Source organism: Gracilinanus agilis, chromosome 2 (assembly GCF_016433145.1).
Source record: "Gracilinanus agilis isolate LMUSP501 chromosome 2, AgileGrace, whole genome shotgun sequence".
Lineage (NCBI taxonomy): Eukaryota > Metazoa > Chordata > Mammalia > Didelphimorphia > Didelphidae > Gracilinanus > Gracilinanus agilis.
In genome coordinates this window covers 273421253-273449033 of record NC_058131.1, presented here as the reverse complement: position 1 = coordinate 273449033, position 27781 = coordinate 273421253, and the positions used below count along the sequence as shown (strand labels likewise).

Below are 27781 nucleotides of genomic sequence, written 5' to 3'. Positions count from 1 at the left end.
CAGATTTGAACTTAGGACCTGCCATCTCTAGACTTGGCTCTCAATCCACTGAGCTACCCAGCTGCCCCCTTGCCTCCTTCTTCTCTGGGGTAAGTGGGTTATAAACAGAATACGTGGCCAAAAGGATAATTTCGAGCGAAATATGGATTACTTAGCATTAGTCATCTTAAAAAATCTTTATTTCCTTGAAATGTCAACCACAGATTAGACAAATTAGCATTTATGGCTGTACCAATTCAGAAAGCTTTCAAAGAGGTAGGCTTTCTAACTATTAGTAAAAATATTTGAGGGTCCATTCTGTTTTACAGAACAAAATACTTCTCCTTGATCGTCATTTCATTTTGAAGGCCATGTACACCATCAGAGTTTAGAACAGTTTACTATTTCAATCAGCCATTCTGCTTCTTAATATATTTCAAATGTGAAAGTTGCACAAACATTTGCTACAACTTTCTTTCCCTGATAATATATTACTAATGATTCCTACAGCTGCCCTAAGTCTTTTAATTAAAAATTCATTTTTTTTTACATATCTTGCAACTATCCAGGCTTAAAATATCCAGAGTAGATTTACTAATTGCATATATTTAATAACATAATATTCTATCCAGCCTTAAATTATCCTGAACAGATCCTAATGTTTGGGTCAAACAAGGCAGTTTCAAGGAAAGCAAGAAGAAAATCTTCACTTATCCACTGCCTATGAAGTCCTAGAAAAGCTATATTCTTTTCTGAGGTCAGCTCCCAACAAGGTAGACTAATTTTAGCTATACTTCCTTAGTCAAGGGATTTGTTTGTATGCTTTGTGATTTTTGATGAAGTGGAAGAACTGTGTCTCATTATTATCACCAAGATCCATTAGATTGGAAAAGCCACACTCTTCTTACCTGATTCAAGACATCAATCATTTAAAAGAACAAGATTAAAGCTAAATAAATACTGATCCATCTCTACCATCAGAGATTGCTTTTAGCTGTTAGCAACCGCTTCTTTGCCTTACAGAAAGAAAGCATTATGCATTTAGGTTATTAAACAAACATTTATTCCAATGGCCATCACAATCTTGAGGGAGTTAAACTTGAGTTGTGTGGTCTGGAAAGGTTTAAGTTAGGAGTTCATTTAATTCTGAAGGACAGTTTCATTTGTTTTATTCTGAATAATTAAATTTTTTTCATACTAAATTACAACATTTCCACAAATAATACGTAAAAACCATGCTCCTCTGGATTCTTGGGCTGGCTTAAGCTTCATTAGTTCCTTATCGGAAAAGCCTATACATTCTTGGCAGTCTTCCATCTTTACTGGCTAGTGCTGCTTGAATATGTTCATATGTGGGCAGATCTGTCAAATCCCCCAAGGCAGCTACTGCAGGTTTACCCCGAAGCATCTTAGCAGCTACTCGTCTGATATCATCTGACTTCACGTTACCTAGGAGAGAGGAAAACAAGGAATTCTGAAAACTACTTTGATCTGAGTATACATTTGCTTTAAAAACTAGAGCTGCTATTTTTGAGATTAAATTCATTTTGAGGACAACAAAGAGAGAATTCATGAAGACACGACTAAGAGGAGACAGATGAGAATTCCCATGGGTTAAGAAGCAGCTAAGAGGGGCAGTTGGGTGGCCCAGTGGACAGAGAACCTGGTCTGGGGTTGGGAGGTTCTGAATTTAAATCTGGCCTCAGACACTTCCCAGCTATGTGATCCTGGGCAAGTCACTTAACCCCCATTGCCTACCCTTACCACTCTTCTGCCTTAGTACCATTACACAGTATTGATTCTAAGATGGAAGGTAAGGGTTTAAAAAAAAAAGAAATAATTAGTATGACAACAATGACTCTGTTATAATCCTCTGGGTCAGTATAATCGTTGAATGTAGCATATATATAGATGTAATACTCACGAATGAGAGCACACAGTTCATGAGGTAGTTTTCTGGAGTTTGTTGCCAGCACCTGCCTTCCTACATCCTCAAAAATTACAGGTCTGGATTCTAAGTTCATCATGAGCATGGACATAAGTTGTGTCTTGGCTCTCTCAAGCTCCACCTGGATGTTTAAATAACCATTTTACAAGAATATAAGCTATGTTAAAGTTTATAAACAATACTGAATACGATCAACTTTTTCTATTCATTTATGTCACAATTGAGAATAAGCAAGACAGCAAAGTCCTCAGAAGATGGGAATGTTTTTCTAAGTTGAAAATCAGGAAAAGGTGAGACTGATTTCACCAATGTCAATGTTTACAAAACCAGGATAGGATTTTTTTTTTCTCTTTTAACAAATTTTGGTAATATCTTTCTATTTACATTGATATTTCCTCAAATATCTTGGCTTCAATTCCTATGACCTTTAACTTTATTCCACATCAAATATGGTTATATCTTAATTCTCATTGCACGTACCAAAATGCCTCCATAATCCTGAACTCTGAATCTCAAATTCCAATTGTACTTCAATCCCTCTGCTACCTACCCCTTATTTCCATTTAATACTCAAATTGAGCAATGTGTTTGATAGAGTAAGAACAATGTTTTGCCTTCAGTGTTGAAAGTAGCTAATATGTTGTATTGTATCTGACTCTTCCAACTGCAAGATATAGAGAAAAGCATTAGCTTACCTCACCCACAGCTCCACCCATTAAAATAAATTCTCTTGTAATGATCTCTACCATTTCTCGAACCTAAAAAAAAGAATATGTTGGAGATACTCATTAAAAAGCAATGAGGGGGCAGCTGGGTAGCTCAGTGGAGTGAGAGTCAGGCCTAGAGACAGGAGGTCCTAGGTTCAAACCCGGCCTCAGCCACTTCCCAGCTGTGTGACCCTGGGCAAGTCACTTGACCCCTATTGCCCACCCTTACCACTCTTCCATCTATGAGACAATACACCGAAGTACAAGGGTTAAAAAAAAAAAAAAAAGCAATGATTTGTTCTTTAAGTAGCTGAACCATATCAATAATATTCTTAAATGCAAACTAAATGTTTAGCCTCTCATAACTAACATTTGTATAATATTCCAGTTTATAAAGCACTTTGTCAAAATATATAATTTCATATAATAATCAAACTACTCTACATGATTTGTGTGCATGTACATATACATATTCTTTCCATATATTAACAGCCTTATCTAACATATGAAGATGTTAAGACACAATGGAGTTAAATAATTTGTCTAAGGTCACAAAGCTAATAAATGATGGAGCTGGCAATCAAATCTAGGTCTTTATACTCCCAAGTTCAGTGTTCTTTCTCTTATAGCACAGTTGCTTTGCTGTATTTCTAAGGGACTCCCTAGGAAAGCTGACAGTAGATCACATATAATTGAATAATATACTTTAACATTATAATGAATTTGGCTGCCTAAATTAAATTAGTGAATTTAATGAAGATAAATGAATAAGAATAAATAAAATTAATTAAAAAATTAACTAATTAATAAGGTAAACCTCAGAGGCTTTACTAAAGGCTTTATTTTAGAAACAACAAATGAACTACCCCATTTACCTGTCTAGGATCAGCACTGGCATGAATACACAAGAGACCTGTATCTTCATAACTGTGGTGATAGGAAGTTGCATTATACATCCAATGGTGCCTAAAAACAAAAACTCAAATTTTAATGTGAGTAGATGGCTTTTCTTGCCAAACATAAAATGTGGGTATAAGAAAAACAAAATCTCCAAGGTAACATGGGTATCCTAAAATGCAATAGTTTACTTTGGCTTAAGGACCTTGAAAAAAACTGTTTCTAAGATTCCCACCAACCTGTTTAGCACATTGAGATAGAGTCTGGTAAACATTCCCTTTCCTGGTCCACCAGCTGAAAAAGAACCTCCTCCTCCCATCATCATGTTTAGCACTGCAAAGGGGATGAAATCTTCCTCCTGCAGATCACAGAAAAAAAGAACTGTTATTGAGTGAATTAAACATTAAGCAGCATAAAATCAGGCATGGTTCTACTTAACACTTACCAAAAAAGAACAGCTCTCCAGGCCTATCATGATATGTGTGAGTTCAGGAATTGGTGTGGGCCCCAGACTCACATCTGACATGTCTCTTTCTATCTGCAATGAACAGAAGTATAAATGAGCCCAGCACACCTGGGTCTTAAAAATAAGAGGTAGCAAACACAATGCTCATCATCTGAGCCAGTTTAAATAGATACACATTGAAATAATTTTTTTTAGACATGAGCAAATTTCAGTAAATACACTCAAATTAAGCTTTAAAACTTTTAAAGTCTCTATTTAAAAAAAAAAAACAAAAAACTTATCAAGAGGCAGATAGGTGGCTCAGAGGATACAGTTGAGCCTGAAGGTCCTAGGTTCAAATCTGAACTCAGACACTTCCTAGCTATGTGACTCAAGGCAAGTCATTTAACACCAGTTGCCTAAGCCGTACCACTCTTCTGCATTGGAACCAATATTTAGTATTGATTCTAAGACAAAAGGTAAAAGATATATATATATATATGCATATATATATAAGGAAGCTGTATAATAGTATAATATAAAGAATCCTGGATTAGAAGTCAGGAGACCTAATTTCTAGGGTCACCTAGAATTCTGAATAGCTGTCTAGCCTCAGTTTCCTCATTTGTAAAAGCCTATTCACATCATAGGGTTTATGACAAATGTGAAAGTCCTTTAAAAATTAAAGGATTGTACATATGTAAGCAGCGATAGTAGCTTCATTATTAATACTGCATGGAAACACTTTTCTAAGTGTCTGTAACAAATTTTAATCCTGAGCAAAATGTCAATTAAATCTATTGAATTAACTTCCAAAGGTGGTATCTAATTTTTAATTCTTTTTATAAAATTTCTTAAGTTTTACTGATGCCTTTTGTTTTTATATTATAGCTATTTCTAGCTATTTTCTCCTACATCCTTTCCCAGAATTAAACCATCCACTATAACCAAGAAAAACAGTTTTGGCAAAAGAAGTTTTAATATTCAGTGCAGTGACTGAGTCTAAGAATGCATGCAACATTCTGTTCTTATATTTCACTACCTTAATTTTCAACCCATTAGTAATAAACATTTAAAAGTAATCTAGGGTGGCTTGGTGGATTGAGAGCCAGGCCTAGAGATGGGAGGTCCTAGGTTCAAATCTGGCCTCAGACACTTCCTAGTTGTGTGACCCTGGGCAAGTCACTTAACCCCCATTGCCTAGCCCCTACTGCTCTTCTGCCTTGGAACCAATACATAGTATTGATTCCAAGATGGAAGGTAAAGGTTTTTAAAACTTTTTAAAAAAGTAATCGGAATCAGAATACAATTAAAAGGCTTTATGATGTCACTGAAAGTGGTTTTTTTCAAAGGGCTTTAATTTAATAGTTCATTTTGGCATTACCTTAATAATCCCTCCGGTATACTGTGCAATAGATCTGTCAACATCCTTGGCCTGCCCACTACTCCAAACTGGATCTGTTCCAAGGAGATATTTTCTGGCACACTCCACCAATTGCTCATGTTCTATCCCTACACCAGCCAGTACCATGCGGTCAGGAGTGTAGTAGTTTCTCAGGTAAGAATGAAGTACTTTTTGATCAATTTTGGGAATATTTTCTGCTGGACAAAAACGGTGCAAGCCCACTGTATTTTCCCTGTATGCAGCCTGATAAGAAAAGCATGAAGAACTGAATAGGAAAGAGTTTTGTGTTTGCCCAAATGTCAAAATAAGCATTACCCTTGCTCTGACTTTTATCATTACAATGAATTTGAGAAAACATTACATATTTATCGTTACCTACCCATTTCTAGTATATAAGCTATATTTAGAAGTGTCTAACTAACAAAGTGTAATTACCTACTTATGTACAGCTAATATTTCAAGAATCCAGGATGGCATAAGACTCCTTTCACCCATGCAAAGTTCAGATTTTACTCTTTTTCCATGTCTTAGGAGACAGTCTTCATGGGTTGTTGGGGCCAAAAAATATTGATTGCTTAGTGAACAACCTTCAGGGGATAGAACTGTCTCTAAACTTAGCTGGTTTGGTCCTTACAGAGAAGCACATAAATATTCTATTGGAAGGCCTGTATATGAAACCCTTTTCACTCAGTATCAGTCAAAGCTTGTATTCTATTGCAATAACTTCTGAGAATTCCATTTCATATCAGGATGAGGCATCTAGAGGGTTTTTGGCATGTGTTTTCAATATAATGATTAAATCTACCTCTTTAGGTGAAAATGTCAAAACTACACATTCTTGAAGGAGGTATTTTAAAAGACAAATATAGGGAGTCTTTAACCTTTTTATATAAGATAGATATTAGATATATAAATTTACACAAGATATATTAAGTTGTATAACTAATTCTAAGGAAGTTTTGCTTTCATATACAGATAACAGATTTGTAATGGGTTAATTTATGTGCATGAATTCACAGGCAAAAAACTGTGGGGGGAAAATTTGTCTTTTGGTGCTAACAACAGAAACTGATGACAGGTCTAACCAAACATGGCTTATCTTACTTCATGAATCATTTCTGTGAGTAGTGGCTCTGGATCAGGCCTCATATTTAGGTCCTCTAATTCAAACTGGACAGCCATTCGAGTCATTTCAATTTCTTCATCTACAAAAACATCAAAAAATTCAAAGAATAAGAGTCACTATCTTATAGCCAAGAAAAGACAAAAAAGTGTGAAGCTGACTCATTTGACCCAAGGCACAAAGGAACATAGTATTAAGAATAGTCAAGATAACATATTATTTAGTGTCTGCCTCCTCTAACTATGTTTCTATGTGCCCCAGACACAGACTAGCAGAAAATAATTCATGTGGTATCAGGTGAAAAGGAGGGACCTGGAACATATTCTACTTCTAGCTCTGTCCCTATCCACCTAAATGACCACAAGTAAGTCAACTTCTCTTTGCCTCACTTTCCTCATCTGGAATTTGGGATATTACCTTTCAGTCTCTTTCATGGGATTATTGAAGGCTTAAGTGAAATAAAGAATGGGAAAATCTTTTAAAGTGTTGTGCATAATTAAGTAACAATGGCAGAAAAGGATCAATCTTGTCAATATATCAAGGACCTATGATTTCAGTGCTATGGAAACCTTTCCACAAAAAAAAAAAAAAAGAAAAAGAAAAAGAAAAAGAAAAAGAGAGAGAAAGAGAAAGAGAGAGCGAGAAAGAGAAAACCAGGCTCTATAACTAGGAAGAAAAGTACAAGATAGTTTTTTCGTAATTAAATTTTTTTTTAAATCCTTACTATCTGTCTTGGAATCAATACTTTGTATTCTGAGATGGAAGAGAGGTGAGGGCTATAGGCAATGGGGGTTAATGGGAACCAATACTCTAAGACAGTAAGCAAGGGGTTAAAAAAAAAGTATGAGCAATTCATACCTGATAATTTTGGTTGCAATACTACATCAGCTAATAAGCCAACCACAGTATCCAGTCCTTTTGTATCAGCAGATACAGCATACATGGTAGTATCCCTGAAAAAAAAAAACCAACAAATGATTCTTATATAATTTGTGATCAGAAAATGACTTGGATCTGGATGGTTATGTTTGCTTTTTAAAAGTTCTGTCACTTAGGTTGAAATATCCTAAAGGGAAGCGACTATTTCTGCAGAAACAGCCTCATTCTCAGCAATAAAGTTATTATTTATTGGGTCAAAACAGAGTCAGTAAATACTGATGATCTTTTTATGAACATTGGAACTTTCTTTTTCCTTCTCATTAAGCCAGGCATTTTTATTCTGTACCTTAAAATTTTACTGCTAAACATTTATGGAAGATATGCTTCATCCATGTACTAGGTGCTAAGAGGAAGAGAGAAAGAGAAATGTAAGTCACAGAACTGAAGGATCCTAGAGCAACTGAGGAGACAGTGAACTGAAAAATCTGGTTGAGTGTAAAGTTCTTGCCACAGAGCAAGGATAGGTAAAGATAGAATGGAAGAAACCAAATTTTTAAAAGAACAAATGCTCAGTTTGAGTATAAATTTTATCACATAGGTAGTGGAGTCACTGAAGGTTCAAACCAGGAAAAAACTGATTTTGATACACTGTTAATCACCTTATAATTTTCTCTCTTGCTTTATCTATCTGAGCTCAATAATATATAGCATTCTACAAATCCATTTTTCCATAGAGATATGGTATTACTATTTTGTCTCTCCTAACGCACAAAATTTGTAATTTAGGCAGTAACTTCATCTTACTTTGTAAAAACCTTGTGGCATCTTCCAGAGTACTATACAAAGAAGTTCCTTGTATAGGATTTTGAATGTTGACCATAATTATGACCTTTGCAGTTTCATCTAGCTCTAAATCTATGATGCTCTTATCATTGTCAAAGATGAAACAAAAGCATTATTTAAAGCAGCTAATCTTCCTACTAATAATCAATAAACTATAAAAGTTAAAAAAATATGGTATATCAATATCTCATGCTATTAGGCAATATTGCGTAATTGTTTTAAAGGAAAGTACTTTTTTTTTTTTTTTTTTTTAAAACCCCTACCTTCCATCTTGGGAGTCAATACCGTGTACTGGCTCCAAGGCAGAAGAGTGGTAAGGATAGGCAATGGGGGTCAAGTGACTTGTCCAGGGTCGCACAGCTGGGAAGTGTCTGAGGCCGGATTTGAACCTAGGACCTCCCGTCTCTAGGCCTGGTTCTCAAACCACTGAGCTACCCAACTGCCCCCAGGAAAGTACTTTTAAAAAATTTTTTATTTTGAATATTTTCCCCTAGTTACATATTTCATGTTCTTTTCCTCTCCCCCAAGCCTCTTTTAACCCCCCTTAGGCAATGCACAATTCCACTGGGTTTTACATGTATTGTTGATAAAGACCTAATTCCATATTATTGATAGTTGGACCAGAGTTATTGTCTAGTGTCTACATCCCCAATAATATCCCCATCAGCTCATGTGTTCAAGCAGTTGTTTTTCTTCTGTGTTTCTCTAAAGGAAAGTACTTTGAAGGGAATGTTTGTCTGGGAAATTATTGGGAAGTACCTTTTATGCTAAAAACGAACTGTATTAAAAAGTAATTCCTTTTAAAAAAGTATTTTAGGTAAACAACTGACATACCTTGATGTCTGGCAATCACAAATGCCCCCATGCTTTTCCAAGGTAAGGAGAATTTCATCTTTGCTGCCAAATCTGGCAGTAGACTAGGGTAAAAAAAACATTCCTTGTGAGTTCAAACTTTAAAAAAAAAATCTACTTTTAATTTCAAAGCACCTAAAAATAATGAAACCTCCAGAAACAAAAATAAGCATCTCTAGTTAAACTGCTACAAATGTCCTCTTTTTTGTGTTAATTTGGTTTCTTTATTGATTTCCTTTGGCTTTCTTTGCTGAGGTAAAAATTCTGTTGAAATATAGCTTTCCTATTTCACCAAGGTTGTTTTTAGTCATCAATACTGCTTCTTTACTGTTACTACAATAACCATGAAATCTGGTTTGATAATCCAACAAATGGCAAGCATTTAGGAGGTCCCTACTCTACAGTAAAGCTCTATGCCAGGCCTGGGGACACAAAGGCATAAATGAAATGGTCTCTGCCCTCAAGGTGTTTCCCTTATATTCTTTTTTTTTTTTTAATTAAAAAAAAAAATTTTTTTTAACCCTTACCTTCTGTCTTGGAGTTATTGACTCCAAGGCAGAAGAGTGGTAAGGGCTAGGCATGGGGGTCAAGTGACTTGCCCAGGGTCACACAGCTGGGAAGTGTCTGAGGTCAGTTTTGAACCTAGGACCTCCTGTCTCTAGGCCTGGCTCTCAATCCATTGAGCCACCAGCTGCCCCGTTTCCCTTATATTCTGAAGAAGACAACACAAACATACATGAGTATATACAGACTATGCACAAAATGAATGTTAGATAATTTTAAGAGCAGGGGGTGTAGTGGGAAGAGAACTAGGAGTTGGGGAAGAATCAAGGAAGGCTTTAAGAAGAATGTAGTACATTAGCAGTTTTGAAGGAAACCAGGAATTCTAAGAGGCTGATGTAAAAAGGAAAAGGGGACAGCCAGTGCAGAGGCACAGACACAAGAGATAATATGTGATATGTGAGGGATTAGTAAATCTTGGTTGACCTATAGAATGTGAGAAGAATATATATAGCAAGATTACAAAAGTAGGCCAGGGCCCATGTTGTAAAGAGTTAAAAGCCAAACAGATAAGCTTCTATAGGAGGCAACAGGGGACCACTGGAATTTGAGTAGGATACAGTCAGACTTATACTTTAGGGAAAATCATTTTGGCAGCTTGGTTTAGGAGGAATTGGATAGAGAAGAGACTTAAGGGAGGAAGACCAGTTAGGAGGCAATTGCAATGATCAAAATATGAGGCGAGGAGGGTTTGATAAGCAGACTATCTACTCAAAAACCCTCTATAAGCACATTCTTCCAATTACAAGCCAGATACTGACCGAAAATGCCAGTTTTTCCAAAAAGTGAGCGATTCCACCAACATATTTTGCTTCATATCTTGATCCCGAATTAATTAGAACTGATAACAGAAAAAGAAAAATTAACACGTTAAATGAGAGATTCTAGATTGAACAAATTAGAGTGCTAACATGTAACCTATTTTCTAAAATAACTAATGACTTTAAGTATGTCTACATAAAACAAACCTTTTCATCTTTATAATGTCCATTAAATAAGGCATATACTCTATACAATTAATTGTTTACTAGTAAAAGGCATTTATATATAAATTAGATGAGACAAACAATTGGCCATTGAACAGCCAACGTACTTACTTCCTACTGTACAAAATTGTCCAAATTTATTTTGGGATGCCACACGAAGTCCATTCTCCAGAGTTGTGACTTTGGTTTCAAATTTTTCCTGTCCATCTACTGTTGCAAAAACAGGTTTGGGCACTCCAGGTAGAGGAGAAGAGAGAGGAATGTTGGGGTACGCACTGCCACTACTAAACCGTCTGTATGTAGTCAGTCCAAACCTAAAGCAGTGATGCATGCTCAATTAAAATAGTCACTCTTGATATTATAGACAACCTTGATACAGATGGTTATGATATATGCATGACTGAGATCTTCCTTTCTAGAGTATCACACACATATTTGTATCTTAATGGAAAGATTACTAGCTTAGGAATCAGGAAACCTAAGTTTAAATCCCAGCTCTGGCACTTAAGAATATCACCATTAGCAAGTCAGTCCACCTCTAGAGAGTTTCTTCTCAGTTTCTTCACCCATGAAATGGGATGGTACTTGCAGAACTACTCCAGTCATTATGGGGGAAATGCTCTATAAGCTGTAATGCATAATATAAATTAAATTGATGCTTTTTTTTGAGGCAGTGTATTAATAGGGCAAATAACAATGGATTTGGAGTCAGAAGAACATATCTGGAGTACTGTGTCCTTGATGCCATGCTTTAGGAAAGACACTTGATAAGCAGGAGTATGTTCAGAGGAGGGCAAACCAAAACAAGGGTGCTGTGTTCATGCTATATGAAGATCAATATAAAAAAAAAACACCAAAGGTACTTAGCAGGCCGAAGCGAATACTTAAGGGAAGATAATAGTTGCCTTCAAGTATCTGAAGAGTAGGACAAGAAAAAGGATTAGATTTGTTCTACTTGGCCCTATAGGGCAGAAGCAATGGGTGAAGTTGCAAAAGGACACATTTGGGCTTGACATAAAGAAAGACAACAGAGCTCTCCAAAATTGAATTGGGCTGTATAGAGAGGAAGTAGATTCTACCTCATGGAAGGTCTTCAAACAAAAGCTGGATGACCACTCGGTCCGTCTCTTCACTACAATTCATATTCTACAGAACTGCCAAAATGACAATTCTAAAAGAGTTGTGACCACACCTCTTGTTCAGTTGTTTTTGAGTCACATCCAACTCTTTAGGGCCCTATTTGGGGTTTTCTTGGCAAAGTTACTAGAGTGGCTTGCCATTTCCTTCTCCAATTCATTTTACAGACGAGGAAACTGAGGCTAATGTAGTTAAGTGAGACTTGCCCAGGGTCACACGGCTAGTGTCTGAGGACATATTTGAACTCTGGAAGAATCTTCCTGAAATGAGGCGGCACCACTATATCTATCCACTGCACCACCTAGATGCTCTGTGCCCATGTCACTCCCCTATTGAAGCTCCAGTGGAATTTGGTTCTTTTTGGCTTTTAAAGTCCTGTATAACCTGGCTCTGGTGAGCTTTATTTCATATTACTCTTTTTATTTTCCCGATTAGATGTAATAACAATTTTTAACATTTCCCAAAATTATGAGATCCAAATTGTCTTCCTCCATCCGTTACCTCCTTCCTCAGAAAAGGTAAGCAATTCGATCTGGATTATACATATATTACATACAAAACATACTTCTATATTGGTTACTATATTGGTTATAAAGAGAATATGTAAGTCACTAACTTCCCCAGATCTATTTTTCTTCATTTGTAAAGAATTAAGACTAGATAGCCTGTGATGTCATTTCCAGTTCCAGAGCTATGATACTATGATTTCAAATAGAACTTTTGACCATGTCCTGTGATGACATACAATGAAAAATCAAAGGCATATGGGAACCAAATTATGTTAACAGTCCCCTCCAGCAACATATGGTGGGTGAGAATTCTCTAATATCTGAGACTGGCATCCCTGAGAGAAATAGGAAAAGTAGCATAGTGAAAAGGGTAATAGTTTAGACACCAAAAAACTTAGATTCAAGTCATAGCTCTGGTACTAATTTGCTGTGTTACATTTTGTCATCACTTTACTCATTAATGCCTCAGTTTTTTTCCTGTTTAAAAGTGAGGGCATTGGGCAAGGAATTCTCTAGCTTGTTTCTCGTTCTAACACTCTTATGACCCATGGGTTTGCCTATAGACCTGTGACTTTTACACTTTTCAGAAGGAGTGTGATGATGGCTAGATAAAATCTTTTTATCTTAGTTGCCTGTAGATTCTTATAAGAAAAGCTGACTGCCTCTGAGAATTTCTGGCATATGGGCATCAGAGAAGGCCTACAGGGCTTATCAAGCCACACAGTTCTTGACTCAGGTCATAAAAGAGTGAACAACTCATTTAAAGAAGAGATTGCACAGCCTATGTCCAGTCATGAGGACAAAATCCTCGGGAGTAATAACAGTAGGAATATCATCTGTGAACCCAACTAAGGAAAGATACTAATACAAGAAAGAAATAGGAAGGATTTTATGACAAAAATATTTGTACCCTGCCTCATTTTCAAGACAAGCAGTAGAAATCAAGGAAGAATGAATCAGAGCCTTTTACAGCTGGAAGGAACCTGGCAAATCATCTAGTCCACACTCTTTTTAGTCCAATTTAATTCAACAAACATTTATTAACCACCTATTGTGTGTACAATACTAAACTGGGTGCTGGGAGATACAAAGTTTAAACATCACATGGTCTATATCACATATAGATTCGTTTACAATCTATTACTGAAATAAGTCACATTCATTAATAATAATGCACAGTACCTGGAAAAAATCTGGAAAAGTACTAAAAAAAAAAGTGGGTGACACTATAACCACCTGAGGGAGAATAAAGGAAATCTCCAAGGAGGAGATAACTTTTAAGCTGGACTTTAGGAAAATGGGCTCCAGCCCAAGGAGGAGGGGGAAAAAAGAATATTTCAAGTTTAGAGAATTTTAAGTAAAAGCATGTAGGCAGGGGAGCTGACATCGTTTACAGGGGGTTGCAAGCAATATACAATATTACCAGCTCTTCTGAAAGGGGTATGGATAACGATAGGAAATGCATTCTAGGCAGAAAGAACCAAATAATGACAAGAAAATGAGAAGGTACTGGGCATGTTAAGGAAATACTTGAGTAGGTGCATAGTGTCTCATTTTTGTTATCTGAATCCGATCCTTATGGACTCACAGAGGCTTTCAATGTGAAAAGACTAGCAACATACTGCCAGAAAACTGCCATGTTTACACGGAAGCTTAATCTTAAGGGCACCTAAGGAAGAACTAAAATTTATCAAATAGCAACTTTGGTAAGTCGCGTTAGCCACACGTGCCTCAAGTTTCCTCCGTCGTTAAATAAGGGCGTCTTTTACAGTTCGCCCAGTCCCACATCTAAGATTTGCACATGGTCATACAGCTAAGTCTAGGTATCCCATGTGCCCACTTCCTGTGGAAACGGCTCTGATTGGTCCAATGGCCAACAGAGAAGGGGGATGGACGAAACGACCACAGGCAGGCAGAAAAGGATGGAGATTCCACAGGGCGGCGCCACGAGCGCCAGGAGTTGAGGCTGTGGGTACTGGCCGAGTCCCTAGAAGGGAGCGTGGTGTCGGACCTATAGGAGGCTCTATCAAGAGTCCTACCCAAGGGGCCTGAGACTGGGCCAGGTAGCCCTGACCTTCCTCCACACTTGGCCCTGGCCTCTCCATCTGTCTGCCTGTCTGTCAGTCCTCCAGCCTCACCCCTCTCACCTTAAGCGAGAGCGGCCCCAGACGCTCCGTCCACGCAACACGACCCCTCCAGCAGCTCCGGTTACAGACCCCACCGCCGCCGCCATCTTGAGCCTCCGCCCAGCGCTTCTGCGGTCACTTCCGCTTCCACGCCCCCCTCTGGCCACGCCCCCAAGATCTGACCGCGGCGGCCTTCGCCGCCGCCGCTGCGCGGGTCAAGAACGCGCTTCCGGCGCCCGGTGGGCGGAGCGGAAGCGGCCGCGCGCGCGCGGGGAACCGCGGAGGGGAAAGAGGGAGGAGGGAGGAGGAGGGAGGAGGAGGGCTAGGCCCTGGGCAGGAGCCGAGGGGACCTGAACCGGGCGGAGCCAAGACGAGCTGAGCTGAGCTGAGCCGAAACGGGCTGAGCTGAGACATGGAACCGTCGCTGCCCAGGTAGTGGAGGTCTGGCCCCTTCCGCGGGCAGAAGCGAGGCCGTTCGGGATGTCCGGCTACACCCGCCGCACGGGGCTCACTCCGCTTTCCCGAGCCCGGACCCTCGTCATTCAGGACGGTGAGACCTAGCGACCGAGACTGGCAGAGCCTCCTCCCGACTGTGGCGATGAATGCTTTGCCTTAGGAACTAGCGCTGTAAGAAAGGGTGCTTAAGAGATCGTCTAGCCAATCCCCGCCTAGTAAAGACATGGAAATTGAGGTTCAAGATTGGCCCAAACTGGGACGCCCCTCCTCCGGGGGTAGGGGAGTCAGGGAGCTGGCTTGGTTCCTAACAGCTCAAGGCCTAACCCAACTTTGTCGTCTGATTATGTGAGTGAGAAGTTATCCACGGGGAGGGGGCGGGGGCTCACCTGGATTGCAAGTTATTTTATAGACCCTGGGTTGGAGAAAGCCCATTTTATGTAAGAGGAAACAGCTGGTGAGTGGAACGGGCTTGCCTAATTTAAAAGGCATTTCTCTTAAGTCCTAACTACGCTTTCCCTTTGCCCCTTAATTTTGCATCTGAGTATTGAATCACAGAATCATTTAGCATGGAAGAGACTCTAAAGTCCCAACCATTGTACAAATGGGGAAATTGAGGGCCAGAACGGGCAAAGGACTTGGCCAGATTGCTGTTAGTATTAATTAGAGGCACCCGTCTGAAGCCATAATATATAGCCTTCCACTAGCCTAACCTTCTGGGCTTTGTAATTGATTGTACTCAGTTCATTGCCCTCTAATAGTCCATATTGGGCCACAGAATTACCCTTTAAGGAAAGGGACTTAGAAAAATCTTGACCCAATCCCTTTCTTTGATAGGATGGGAAAATCAGGAGAAAAAGATCACATAAGTAGTTGGTGACAGAACTATGATTTAAACTCAAGCTTTCTAGTCTAGTACTGTTCCTTTTAATCCCCATCACACTTATGCATTGGGGTCTTTCAAATAGGTGTACTCAATAAATGTTCAAATTGAATTGTGACATGTTGTCATTTGAGTTCCTGTTGTGTGCCCTATGCTACATGGAGCTTAAGAAGGAATAGAGCACTTAAACTTCCTATTTGGCTTATCAGGTATTGCTTTAGGACATCTCTTGTATTGTTTAATCTTTAATGTATACCATGTAATTGCAGCTGTGACTCAAACATTTACCTTAGCAGAGGCTACTCTGGGTGACATGCTGTCTCTGCTATCAAGGAACTTATTCTATAGCACTAATCCTAAAGCATTTTTGTGACATGTTACATTTTTTACCTTTTTACTTGGACATGTCTTGTTCCCCCAGCTAAACTCTTGGGACTGTGTCTTTTCCATTTTTATCCTCTTCACCTAGTACTTTGTAGATAGATACTCAGTAAAACACTAAGAAGAAAAATTAATGAGATTCAGAATTCTGAAACTCAGAAGTATATGTGCATGGGATTCAGATCAGGGAGAGATTGCTGTAAGGTGGTGAGATCTGGGAAGGATAAAGGGAGATTTGAATTAGGCCTTGAATTATGGATAGGATGTGGATAGACCCAGACAAGTGGGAGGAGAAAGGCATGGGCAAAAGTATAAAGGTGGGAAAATGAAAAAGCAGGTGTGGATGATGAATAAATGAGTCTTCTACAGTTGGGGAGGGAGGGCAGAGTATCCCAAGTCAGGAGTGGGATACCAGTGATGGGCAAACTATGGCCAGCAGGCCAGATGTGGGCCCTGAATGTTCTATCCGGCCATGTGACATTATTCCTAATCTGATGAATATAAGGAATAGGATATAATACAATGAAACTTCAAAAGAGTTGCCTTAGAAACAGACTGACAGATGAGCATTTCCTTTCCTTTGGCCCCCTCTTTAAAAAGTTTGCCCATCACTAAACTAGACTCTTAACAAAAAAGAGTTGAAGATTAGATCTTGGATTGAGGAAGGAAAGATGTGAGGGATAAGGAAAACAAGATGATTGGAGATATGTCAGTTGACAAAAATGCATAGAAAAACTAGAGGGAAAGTTTGAAAAGGCAACAGGGCTTAGGAGGTTCTGGAAATCAAGATAGTACTGTTTATATAAAGGAGAGTGAAAGAAGTCTGGAGGTAGAAAAGTGAAACAAAAAGTAGATATGGAAATTTGAGACTGTTGTCAGGTAAAGTCCTTTAAGGTAAAGGAAAAAGAATGTGAAAGAATTCAGAATGGAGTTACTCGTAGAGGTATCTTCTTGCTACTAAGTTTTAAGTTTCTTATGTTTTAATGGCACCTTAGTTCACTTCAGTTCAACACTTGATAAAATCAGTTATCCTGGGTTAGTATGGAGTGTGGTGTTCTTAAGTTTGGATTAGATATGACATTGCTTATTACAACTAAAAGGAAGGTTTCCTTTTGATATCACTAAATGACTTAAGTATTTATGAAATACTATTTTCTTATTTTAGATGATAATCTTGAAGATCTGGATGAGGCAAATCCATTTTCCTTTAAAGAATTTCTGAAAACCAAGAACCTTGGCCTGTCCAAAGAGGAGGCAACCAATGCTAGAATTTACAGTAAGGTAAATTAAAGGAATTGTATTTAAGATCAATAAGGAGAAAAATATCTCAATTTTCAGGACTGGCTTATGTTTTCCCTGAGGATGTTAATCATGGAATAGTTTGGCGGCAGTGTTACCATAAAACTGATTCATATAACTCATTTTAGATAAGTTTTACAGTAATGCCACATACAGATGATATGTTCTTCTAGTGTTCCATCTATCTTCTCAACTTAACTTTTTTTTAAAGGAAGTGAGGCATTTTGTTATAATTCTGAAATCAAAACCACATTGAACAAGACTATAAAAATTACTAACCTAATATTATGAATCTAGACTAATAAAGAAACTCTTCATTGTAACTTTTGATTTTCTTCTTCTTTAGGAATCTACAAGACATACTTTAGGACTTGAAAATAATTGCCTAACTTCTAAGTATAGTTTAGACTATGAGGAACCTTTTTTTCAAGATCCATCTGGTGCTGGAGATTTGTTGGAAGAAGATGAAGATGATGATAACTGGAGTGGAACTTATCTGCCATCTGCCATGGAACAAACTCATGCTTCTAGACTTGCTACTAGCACATCACCACGTAGTTCATATATTTCCTTTTTTTCCAATCCATCTGATCTGTCAGGCATCGAGTCTCTAGCTCCATGGACCTTAAGTGAAAGTGACCCATGTGTTTCTCCTTCATCTCAAGTGAACAACACAAACAAAGAATTTGCTGCTCATGGGGAATTCTTGGGAGATAGGCATTTTCGGTCGATGCAGATAAACTATGAAGCAGTAAGTGTGCATGGAATGTTCTTCACCTACCTGATAAATCTCAGATTATCTTGGGAAGTTTCTCATGGAGAAAAACTAACGATCTTGCTTTCCTAATGGCCTCTATGTCTTTGGAGTAAAGGACAAAGTCAGCCCTAATGTGCTGCTATAGCTTGTTGATAGTTACTATGGCTAGTTATTTTGGTGTTGTTCACATATATGAATACGGCTGCTTTAAACAATACTGTGTTATGAATGCAAGTACAGGAGATGTGAGTACAGTAGAACACTTGTGTCATGTTTGGATAAAACATCTTAGAAACCTAACCATCTTGATACATTCTTAGATTTCTTTGCCTTTATAAATAAGAAATTTCTTGGCTAATTGTGTGCAGGTTATTTACCAATTTATAACCTTGAGTTTTTAATTTCAGTTTTCTTTTTCTGCAGCTTAAAGAAGAAAACTCTAAGCTAAGAAGAAAAATTAGTGAGATTCAGAACTTCTCTGAATCTCAGACAGAAATGTATGTACATTTATATTCAGAAATATGAGTTTCATATCTTTCTAAAGGAATAATTTATGTAAATTGATTTATGTAACCAGCAAAGCTGTTACAGTACACATTCTAAGGGATAACATGATAAATTTCCTTTCATTTATAAGATTTCCTGAGGAATTCTTTATCCAGTTTTTTGTTGAATTATTTAATAGAGGTACTGTATGAGAGGCAGCATGGCAAAATAGATAAAGTGCTAGGCTTGGAGTTAGGAACACAAGAATTCCAGTCCCATTTCTGCTACTACCTAGGAGCCCTTGTAGACCCCTAATTTTCTCTTCTGTAAAATGGGAATATTTAATAAACCTGCAATATCTATTTTGCCCAAATGAGAATGTATGTAGTGTGTTACAAACTTTAAAACAGTACATAAATGTCAACTATTAGAAATAAATATTTCACTCCTTGAATAATAAATTATCGGGACAAACCGACTAAACAAGAGGCATTATGCAGAGTGGAGAGACAATGGATTTGGATTCAGGGTGATGTGAGGGACTTCCAAGTTAGAATAATATGGTATTTTAGAGTGCATCTAGTTTTAAGTCCTTCATTTTACAGATGAAGAAACTGAGACCCCAAAGGTTACATGGCTTGCCCAATTTTACATAGAAAGTGTAAGTGGCAGAACAAGTATTCGAACTCCTGTTCTTTGACTAGATATACTTCATCTTTTTCTAAATCCTCTCTGGAGCACAATGTCACCCTGAGCAAGTCACTTAAACTCTCTGAGGCTCTATTTTCTCATTTCTAAAGTGGGGATCACAAGGTTGGTATGAGAAGTTATGAGATAACATATGTAAAGAGCTTGGCACTCTTAAAACAGTAATCAGCTACTTTTAATTAACTGAAAGATGCTAATAAATTATTTGTGATCCAGCAATTCCCCTAATAGTTATGCTACAATTATCCTATTATGTTAAATACTTTTTGAAAAACAGTTCCGTTTTATTGAAGAATCTTTTTTGAATGAACAATAGTCAATAAAATAACCCATCTTTTCCTTGTCCCAATAAGGGTAAGAACACTTGAACGGAAATTAGAAGCAAAAATGATAAAAGAGGAAAGCGACTATCATGATCTTGAATCGGTGGTACAACAAGTGGAAAAGAATCTCGAGTTGATGACTGTAAACAATTTTTAAAGATTTTCTTTGAATTTATTTTTTTGGATTCTGTAAAGTAGCTGGGTATGCTAAGAAAATTCCTTTGGAGGAATGAATTATCTGTCAAGTAGAAGATGGATCTAGCATTATCTCAATATTTTGTGACTTTTGTTCAACCCTGCTATTGCTTGTGTTACTAGTAGTACTTGGCAAAACACTTTCTGTCTTAATGCCCAAGAGTTGCTGAGTGGGTACCTTATTTGCACAGACTGTGGGAGTTTCCTTATTGGAAGTTCTCCCTGTCAATGAAATTATAGCAAAAAGTGCCAGGTACTCCCCTAAATTTTACGTAACTTTTTGTAGTCCACTTGACTTACAATATTCATATGTAAAATAGGATTAAAAACAGCATCTTGTAAATCACATTTTTGGGGAAAGGGTATAAGAGAACTATGTTTGACCATTCAAGATGGCTGTAGAATACAAGAGTTGGCTTTTCTTTTCCAAGCTCAGCAGGGCAGGAGTAGGATCAATTGCTAAAAGTTTCAAAATTGCAGCTTGATAGAAGTTAGAATTTTCTCACAATCCAAGCTATTCCAGAATGGAATGAACAGGAAATGAATATCTTGTTATGAGAAATTCTCAGACAGTGATAAATGCCTTTTGGGAATGTTGTAAAAATAGTTCCTTCTATGGGTAGGCAATTTGGAAAGGAACACTAAGGTCTTTTAAAAGTTAATGACTAGAAAATTGTATGGACTGTCCAGATTTTAAGTGTATAAACTTCTTTTGGTGGGTTTCTTGGGCAGAATATCAATTTTACTTAACTTTACTATTTTAGTTTGAAAATTAGTAAACCTGCAGTTGGTATTAACCTGCAACATATATTATTTTGATGCTTAATTACTTCTATTATGATAGATGCTCATGGCAATTGAACATGATTCAATTCCATAAGCATTTTTTAAGCATCAGGGACTGGAAAACACATTAAAGCTAAGGCCTTTGCTTTCAAAGACCTATAATATCTTTTTTTGACAGTTGATTATTTCATAGGCAATTAATTTCCTGGGTAAAGAGCTTACAAATGTAACCTTTCCCAAAATTTGGTTGCTAAGAATATCCAGGTGCTCTAGTAACCAGTAATAAAACAATAGGCTTCCATTTCCTTACAGATATAACCAATTGTGTGGGTATATAAGGAGAAACCATATTAAATTGTTCAGGAAACTTTACCAAATTTGCTCATAACTAGCATTATCGAAACTTTTTTTCATTTTTTTAAACACTTACCTTCTATCTTAGTATCAATTCTAAGACAGAAGAGTGGCAAGGGCTTAGTCAGAGTTAAGTGTCTTGCCCAGGACCCCCCCAACTAAAATGTGTCTGAGGCAAGATTTGAACTCAGGTTCTCCCTACTCCAGGCCTGGTGTTCTTTCTACCGTGCTACCTCACTGCCCCATCTTTTTTTCAAATTAACCACATCTATTCTTCTTTCTTTCACTCCTCACATCTAATCATTGGTCAAGTCTTGTTGATTGTATCTCTAGTATATTTTCCATCCACCCCTTCTCTCCAGTCATATAGTCACTACTCTTGTTCAGGCCTTTATAACTTCTTGGCTTATGCTATTACAATAAGTCTCCTAATTGGTCCACCTGCCTTCAGCCTCTTTTTCTAGTCTATCCTTTACATAGATAGTAAAGCGGAATTCCCAAGGTGTGGGACTGACCATATCACTTTTTCTGCTCAAAAAGCTCCAGGGCCTGCCCCCTCTCATGTCTATGTTAAAATACAAACTCTTCAATTACTTTTTCTTTTTAAACCCTTAACTTCTGTGTATTGGCTCCTAGGTGGAAGTGTGGTAAGAGTGGGCAATGGGGGTCAAGTGACTTGCCCAGGGTCATACAGCTGGGAAGTGTGTGAGGCTGGCTTTGAACCTAGGACCTCCTGTCTCCAGGCCTGACTCTCAATCCACTGAGCTACCCAGCTGCCCCTTCAGTTAGACTTTTAAAGCTTTCACGATCTGGTGTCAGCCGGCCTTCATACTCTCAGCATTCTAGCTACTCAGACTGCTTGCTGTTCCTCATACATCTCCCCTTTTTGTGCCTTTGTAGACTCTGCACCCCCCCACCTGTACTTCCCTCTACCATCCCTGCCTATAGAAATCCTTGACTTCCTTCAAAGCTCAGCTTAAATGCTACCTCTAGAAACCTAACCTTCCATTCCCCAGTTGTTAATGACTCCCCTTGGAAATTGCTTTTATGTATTTTGTGTTTAGCTTTTTAAATATATATTTTACTTCCCTCAATAGAATAAATTCCCTGAGAGTGGCAACCATGTTGTTTTTATCTCTAGTACTTGGCATATAGTAGACAATAAATGCTTGTTGAATGAATAAGTTAATACCCATATTGTTTTAAATGGCTTTTAGAATTTCCTGTTTTAATATCAGTGGTTTTCTTGTAACAGAAGCGGGCTGTGAAGGCAGAAAATCAAGTTACAAAACTGAAGCAGGAAATAAACATGCTCCAGGTAAATTACATTTTTACTTCAACCCTGGAGGCATATTGTGTGTCATTATGTTATGCCACAAAACAATGCAAGAAAGAAAACATGGAAATGAACCTTTAGTAACATTTTCCTCATTCCTTTCCTTCTCTTTTGGACTAAATTCAGAGGAATTGGGGATAAGTCCTACAATTTATGATTCCATAACTGGAATTTTTACTTAAATAAATTCAGTTCTACCAACACTTATCAAGCACCTAATGTATAGATAGGGAAGGGGATACAAATAACACTAATACTCACATTTGTTGTATCATTTACAATTTATAGATGTACAGTTGTATGACAAATGTACAACAAATGTACAGTTTACAGATCACTTTCACGTACATCTTTTTTTCATTCTTTCATCAGTCCTTTGAGGTTAATAGACTAGGTATAATTCTTATTTTGCAGAGGAAGAAACATCTGGAGAGGTTCAAGGCAACAGATATTTAAGTGCAAATAACTTGCAAAAGGTCACACAGACAATAAGTTACAGGATTGAGATTCAGATTTTCTTCTGAATAAAATCAGTGCTCTTGTCACTATACTGTGCTACTTTAAAGATGACTAAGACAGTCCCCATCCTCAAAAAACTTACAAATTAGTAGAGTAATAAAATGTGTACACAGGTAGAATGTGGATGTGCCTAAGAGTTCCAAAGGAACATTCTCAAAGGGAGAATGCAAGAGGTAGGGACATACTTTTATCATCTGATCACTCTATTTTGATATTTCTAATGAGAAAACTATCATAGGACTGCCCTTTTGCCCAGTGTTTTACTTTGTATCATATGTCTTATGAGTCCTAACTAATCTTAATTAGAACATATTTTTTCTTCTAAAGGCTCAGCTTACTAATCATAAGAGAGAGAATGAAGCCCTGCGATCTGGTCAATGTTCCAATTTGACAGTAGTTAAACAAAACACAGATGTTGCCTTGCAAAATCTCCGAGCTGTCATGAACAATGCACATAGTTCGATAAAGTAAGTTTTGTATATAGTATGTGGAATATTGCTACAGGTGGGAGGCATCCAGTTATTTAAAAAAAAATCTTCCTAGGACAGCTTGGTATGATGTGCAAGCTTAATGGGAATAAGAAGGATACTGTTCTTCCTGTCACTTGTGATGTATTCAATAGATGGAATTTTTTTTTCTAAATCATCTTTTTGAGTGAGCCCATTCTATCTTTCTGGTTTTATTTAAAACAAATCTGAGCTAATCTAAATTTTTTTCTATTTTACTTGATCTTTTTTCTTGGATTCTAGAATTCTCTGCCTTTCTTTTAATAGCTTTATGATTACAGTTGGGCATTGTAAATGACATGCTGATTAATTTTGCAAATATTTATTGCATGCCTACTATATACAGGGCTCTGCCATGATGGAAGAATTAAAGATGAATGAGATTTATCCTCAAGGAGCTTACAATCAAGTAAAGAGAGAAAAATTGTACATTTTATGTTTGTTTATGTTTTCATTCTAGGCAGTTGCTTTCTGGAGCTGAAACATTGAATCTTGTTGCTGAAATCCTTAAATCCATAGACAGAATTTCTGAAATTAAAGAAGAGCCTTGACAAACCGCTGAAATGTCTTCTGGCTTAAAGCTCTGCTTAAGTGCTGAAATCACTTCTTGCTTTACTTGGGGAATACAATTGTGTCTTTAAATATGCAGTTGTCTTCCTCAGTACTTATCATGAAATACAAATTTCATGACCTAAAATATGGTTATTAGCCTTAAAACACAGTTGGGTGGTAACTGTTGGACTTGAGGTGCGTCTTTGGTTTACATTAACTCTTTTAGGTGAAGTGTCATTTTTCACTAATTCTAATAAACAGAGATTCTCTTGCCAACAGTTGAAGAAGAAAGGGGGAAATTAATGTTTTTAGGGAATTTTCTAAACATGGAAATGAGTTCTGGAATAAGTATTGCTTTCTACTGTCTGTTATAGTATTTCCTGGATATTAATTGCAAGATGAGCCCAATTTGAGTGTCATTTGTTAGCACTCCTTTAAAGAAAAAAAGAATAAAAATTATAACACAAAATGTACATAATAGAGACTATTGACTTTTGCCTAGAGAATCTGTGCCTCTTAAATATCTCCTGGTGTTCCTAAAGACTTGAAGGTTCACACTTGTGCCTTTAAGAAATATAGTTTAAAAAAATATATATATATATATGTATATGCACACACACACACATACACACATACATATGCAGGTAATAAGAACTAATTAAAGTGCTACAAGTTCTTTCAGATTCACTAAGTTTGTTGCAGGAATTGTTAATATCCATAGTGTTAAACTCATGAAGTATATTTTTCCTGGCTTTCTTAATATTTAAATACCAACTCTCCTGCTGTAGTGTATTGCTTAGCTTTTCAAATCACTTTTATACAGCAAAATTTAGGATGCAAAGGTTTTAAGATATTTTCAGGTTGGCATGGGAACACTATCCTGTGCCTTTCCAGAATTTTTCTGTGATTTGGATATGGGCACTGAATTTCTATAGGTCTTTTGCTGTTTATTGTTAAGTGTTGTTTTTTTTAAATAAATTGTAGTTTTTTTGACCTGTATAATGTGACAGCTTTTGTGTTTGCTAAAATAGGATGTGTTTGCAACTTTATTTCTTGCAAAATCAGCAGCCCTTCATGTCCAAAACATATTACTATTTCATCACCAGCAGGGTATTCCCTTTCAGTTGATTTTTAAAAAAAGTCAAATCGGGTATACATTTATTTGTTGGCAGTGCCTGATGCTTGGGACCAGGAGGGTGAATCTGCTAGACAACTGGCCAGATATTAAGGGGATATAATCTGCAATGATTAAATAGTGAAACCAACTGGCCCACCTGTGGATGCCTAAGCTTTGATGGTGTCCTCCTTAGTACCATGTAGCCAACTTTTTGCAATTTGATTCTTACAGATCATATTGATCTTCCTGAGGATAAAAAAAATTGGGTTTCAAACAAGAAATGTGTAAAATGCACACTACCGCTAGGCATTATAATTTTGGTTTACAGACATGCCAGGCAAAGTACCCTGACTGCTTGAATACAGAGTACAGACCACCTAATCTGATGGATACAACTGTTAAAATATAATCTGCTGCTGCTTTTATCAAAATAGACTTCTGTCTCTTGACAGTATGGTTTAGTGGGGAAAGCACTGAACCAGAGACTAGGAGACTTGAGTTCTTGGGGTACTAAAAAGTACAATCTTAGATATTAGCTTTAACTTTTTGGATTCTTATTCCCCATTTGTAAAAAGGGATAGTACTTCTGCTATTTACATTGACTTCTTATTGATAGAATGAGATGATGTGAAAGTTATAATGCAACCTTTTATTATATGGTTGCCATATACTGCTTGTATTCAGATAATGTTTGGTGTTTTTCTAAGAATGTCCTGCATTATGGTGGTAATGGGATGTTTCTTCAGTTATCTTACACTGGAGATACCTTCAGGCTCACAGACTTCTATATAGGAGTAGACAGGAATTACAGGGCTACAGTTAGCAAGAGATAAGTAGTAATGGTAAATATAGAATAGTTTTCTAACAGGCCCCATCAACACCAAGTACTAATCTCCTCTACTCTTCCCCACAATGCAGTCAGCCAAAGTTTGCCAGGTCAGCAGATTTCAGGGACAAATTACCATCACTGTTAGTCAATCAACAAATATTTATTAAGCCCCATTTGAACCCTGGTAAGATTGTTTCTGGTCACATCCCTTAAGAAAAACCCAAAAAAGACCTTTAGAAAACTTGGGGAGATCAACAAAGGAAACTCACAGAAGGAAGTACTTGATTTGGAGTCAGAAGACCTGGGTTCCAATCCAGCTCTACTAACTAGTTAAGTGATTTGTTCAATGTCACAGCTAACAAAACACTATATGTCTAGCTGTTACCAATGTGTCAAGAGTTGAGATCTGAAACCAGGTCTTCTGGTTCCCAAGAATATATGGATATAGTCTAACTACTATGCTAAGCTACCTCCTTAGGGTCACTTTTAGCTTTGACATTTTTTGCTTCTGGGAAAACTTCCCTCCTCACCTAGGAGCATCACCATTCCAGTCTCCACCCTTGTAGAAGCATATTTATAATCTAACAAATTGAAAATGTCAAAAAGTACTATTTCCTACCTGTTGGAAAGGTGGCTGATAGGTCATGACAAACTAGCGTTTCTTAGGGAAATGAATTAAAAACGGTACCAAATCCTTTAAACAAAGAATAACTAATCTTTAGAATCATTACTGTCCCTGCCTCTGAAGTATTTTGGTTATTGACTCATCTATAGCCCTTTACCATTGCAGTGATATGCTAGCTAGCCTCAACTTGTCTCTATTTGGAAAGGATTTCGATAACTATTTAAGAGGTCACGATTTAATTCCAGGAGTAAGGGTAGTAGTCCAGGAGGAATGCAATGGTAAACATGTTTGCTCAATTTTAGAATGTTAAGCTATATTTTAAGATATATTTTCCTAATACAAGATTATTATATTTGAAATCTTGTGACAGTTATGTTTGAAAGTGTGGGGAATATGCCAGATTAGACATCTCTCCAAACTAGAAATGGCTCAGTTACAGATTAATGTTGAATTAAATTATTTCTATAAGCCGTAAGCCTAAATCTTAGTACAGTATTGGTATTAATATTTTTTCTTCAACACCCCAAGCCTACCTACATTTTATTTGTTAACCTTCTCACCTTTTCCTTTCTCTCCACTAAAGTCCTACTCTAATGGCTCATCATGGATGGCATGGAGGTGATCCTGAGTTCTTGAAGGCTGTGGCATCTGTGACAGCAGTTTTATCAAGCTGGAAAGTGTTGGGGACATGGGCCCAGTGATGGACTACAGGTGTCTTGTTCCAGCACCAGTCCAGTTCGGTTTGGAGAGGCTCATCGACAGAATGACCGCAGGATGAATAATTTTTCAGCCAAAGCAGCTCCCCACGAATACTAAATTGTAGAATGGCTTTACATTCTGTTGATAGAAGTACCCAAACTAATGAAATTATAGTTCTTGAAGCATTTAAGTGTCGTTAGCCTTTCCCGTACCCTCTCCCTTCGTCCTTTCAATACCACAGGACTCGGATGCCAGGCGGGTGTTGTAACAAGAGCTTTGGCCTCCGTGAGCGAAAACCTATGATCTGACTCCACCGTTGGCTGTGTGGCTCTGGGTGCTTTTCTTCATCCGTATTAAAGGAAGCGAGGTTTCCCGACCTCACGGGGTGGTGAGGAGGTGCGCCTCTCACGTTCAAGGGATAAGGTCTGGATTTCTCTGGTGCGAGGAGAGCTCCTAGGGGAGGAAACGCTCCGGACCAACTGAATCGATTTCTGCACCCGACCTTGGAAACCCAAGCAAGCAAACGGGAGGTGCCGGGCCCAGAGCCACACATCCAGGGGCTGTCACTGAGAGGAC

At 37.6% G+C, this 27781-nt stretch overlaps 2 protein-coding genes across 4 annotated transcripts; one reads left to right on the top strand and one right to left on the bottom strand.

Annotated features, from left to right (window-relative positions):
- Positions 1-161: 161 nt before the first annotated feature.
- On the bottom strand, positions 162-14504 carry PMPCA (peptidase, mitochondrial processing subunit alpha). Of its 2 annotated transcripts, XM_044661270.1 has the most exons (13): positions 14419-14504; positions 10737-10939; positions 10401-10480; positions 9061-9143; positions 7363-7457; positions 6486-6586; positions 5361-5624; positions 3977-4069; positions 3771-3889; positions 3510-3600; positions 2623-2685; positions 1904-2048; positions 162-1428 (listed from the first exon to the last, which is right to left on the bottom strand). In XM_044661270.1, exons 1-13 carry the CDS (start codon positions 14502-14504, stop codon positions 1259-1261), a joined length of 1593 nt encoding a protein of 530 aa, XP_044517205.1. In that variant the 3' UTR covers positions 162-1258. The 2 variants fall into 2 exon arrangements, with proteins under 2 accessions (XP_044517205.1, XP_044517206.1); XM_044661271.1 differs by lacking the exon at positions 14419-14504 and having other exon boundaries at positions 9057-9143; positions 10737-10823.
- A 210-nt stretch (positions 14505-14714) lies between these two features.
- ENTR1 (endosome associated trafficking regulator 1) lies at positions 14715-27159 on the top strand. Of its 2 annotated transcripts, XM_044661268.1 has the most exons (9): positions 14715-14947; positions 17280-17395; positions 17760-18164; positions 18594-18667; positions 19718-19829; positions 22278-22340; positions 23205-23344; positions 23844-23974; positions 27090-27159. In XM_044661268.1, exons 1-8 carry the CDS (start codon positions 14878-14880, stop codon positions 23932-23934), a joined length of 1071 nt encoding a protein of 356 aa, XP_044517203.1. In that variant the 5' UTR covers positions 14715-14877; the 3' UTR covers positions 23935-23974; positions 27090-27159. The 2 variants fall into 2 exon arrangements, with proteins under 2 accessions (XP_044517203.1, XP_044517202.1); XM_044661267.1 differs by lacking the exon at positions 27090-27159 and having other exon boundaries at positions 23844-24934.
- Positions 27160-27781: the final 622 nt, after the last annotated feature.

Excerpts from the sequence above, each read along its gene's own strand:
- PMPCA (XM_044661270.1), bottom strand. The coding sequence starts at position 14,504 with ATGGCGGCGGCGGTGGGGTCTGTAACCGGAGCTGCTGGAGGGGTCGTG. Across the intron at positions 10,481-10,736 it reads ACAATTTTGTACAGTAGGAA|TTCTAATTAATTCGGGATCA; the intron begins GTAAGTACGTTG and ends TTCTGTTATCAG. Across the intron at positions 9,144-10,400 it reads TGGAAAAACTGGCATTTTCG|TCTACTGCCAGATTTGGCAG; the intron begins GTCAGTATCTGG and ends TTTTTACCCTAG.
- ENTR1 (XM_044661268.1), top strand. The coding sequence starts at position 14,878 with ATGTCCGGCTACACCCGCCGCACGGGGCTCACTCCGCTTTCCCGAGCC. Across the intron at positions 22,341-23,204 it reads AGGAAATAAACATGCTCCAG|GCTCAGCTTACTAATCATAA; the intron begins GTAAATTACATT and ends TTTCTTCTAAAG. Across the intron at positions 23,345-23,843 it reads AATGCACATAGTTCGATAAA|GCAGTTGCTTTCTGGAGCTG; the intron begins GTAAGTTTTGTA and ends TTTTCATTCTAG.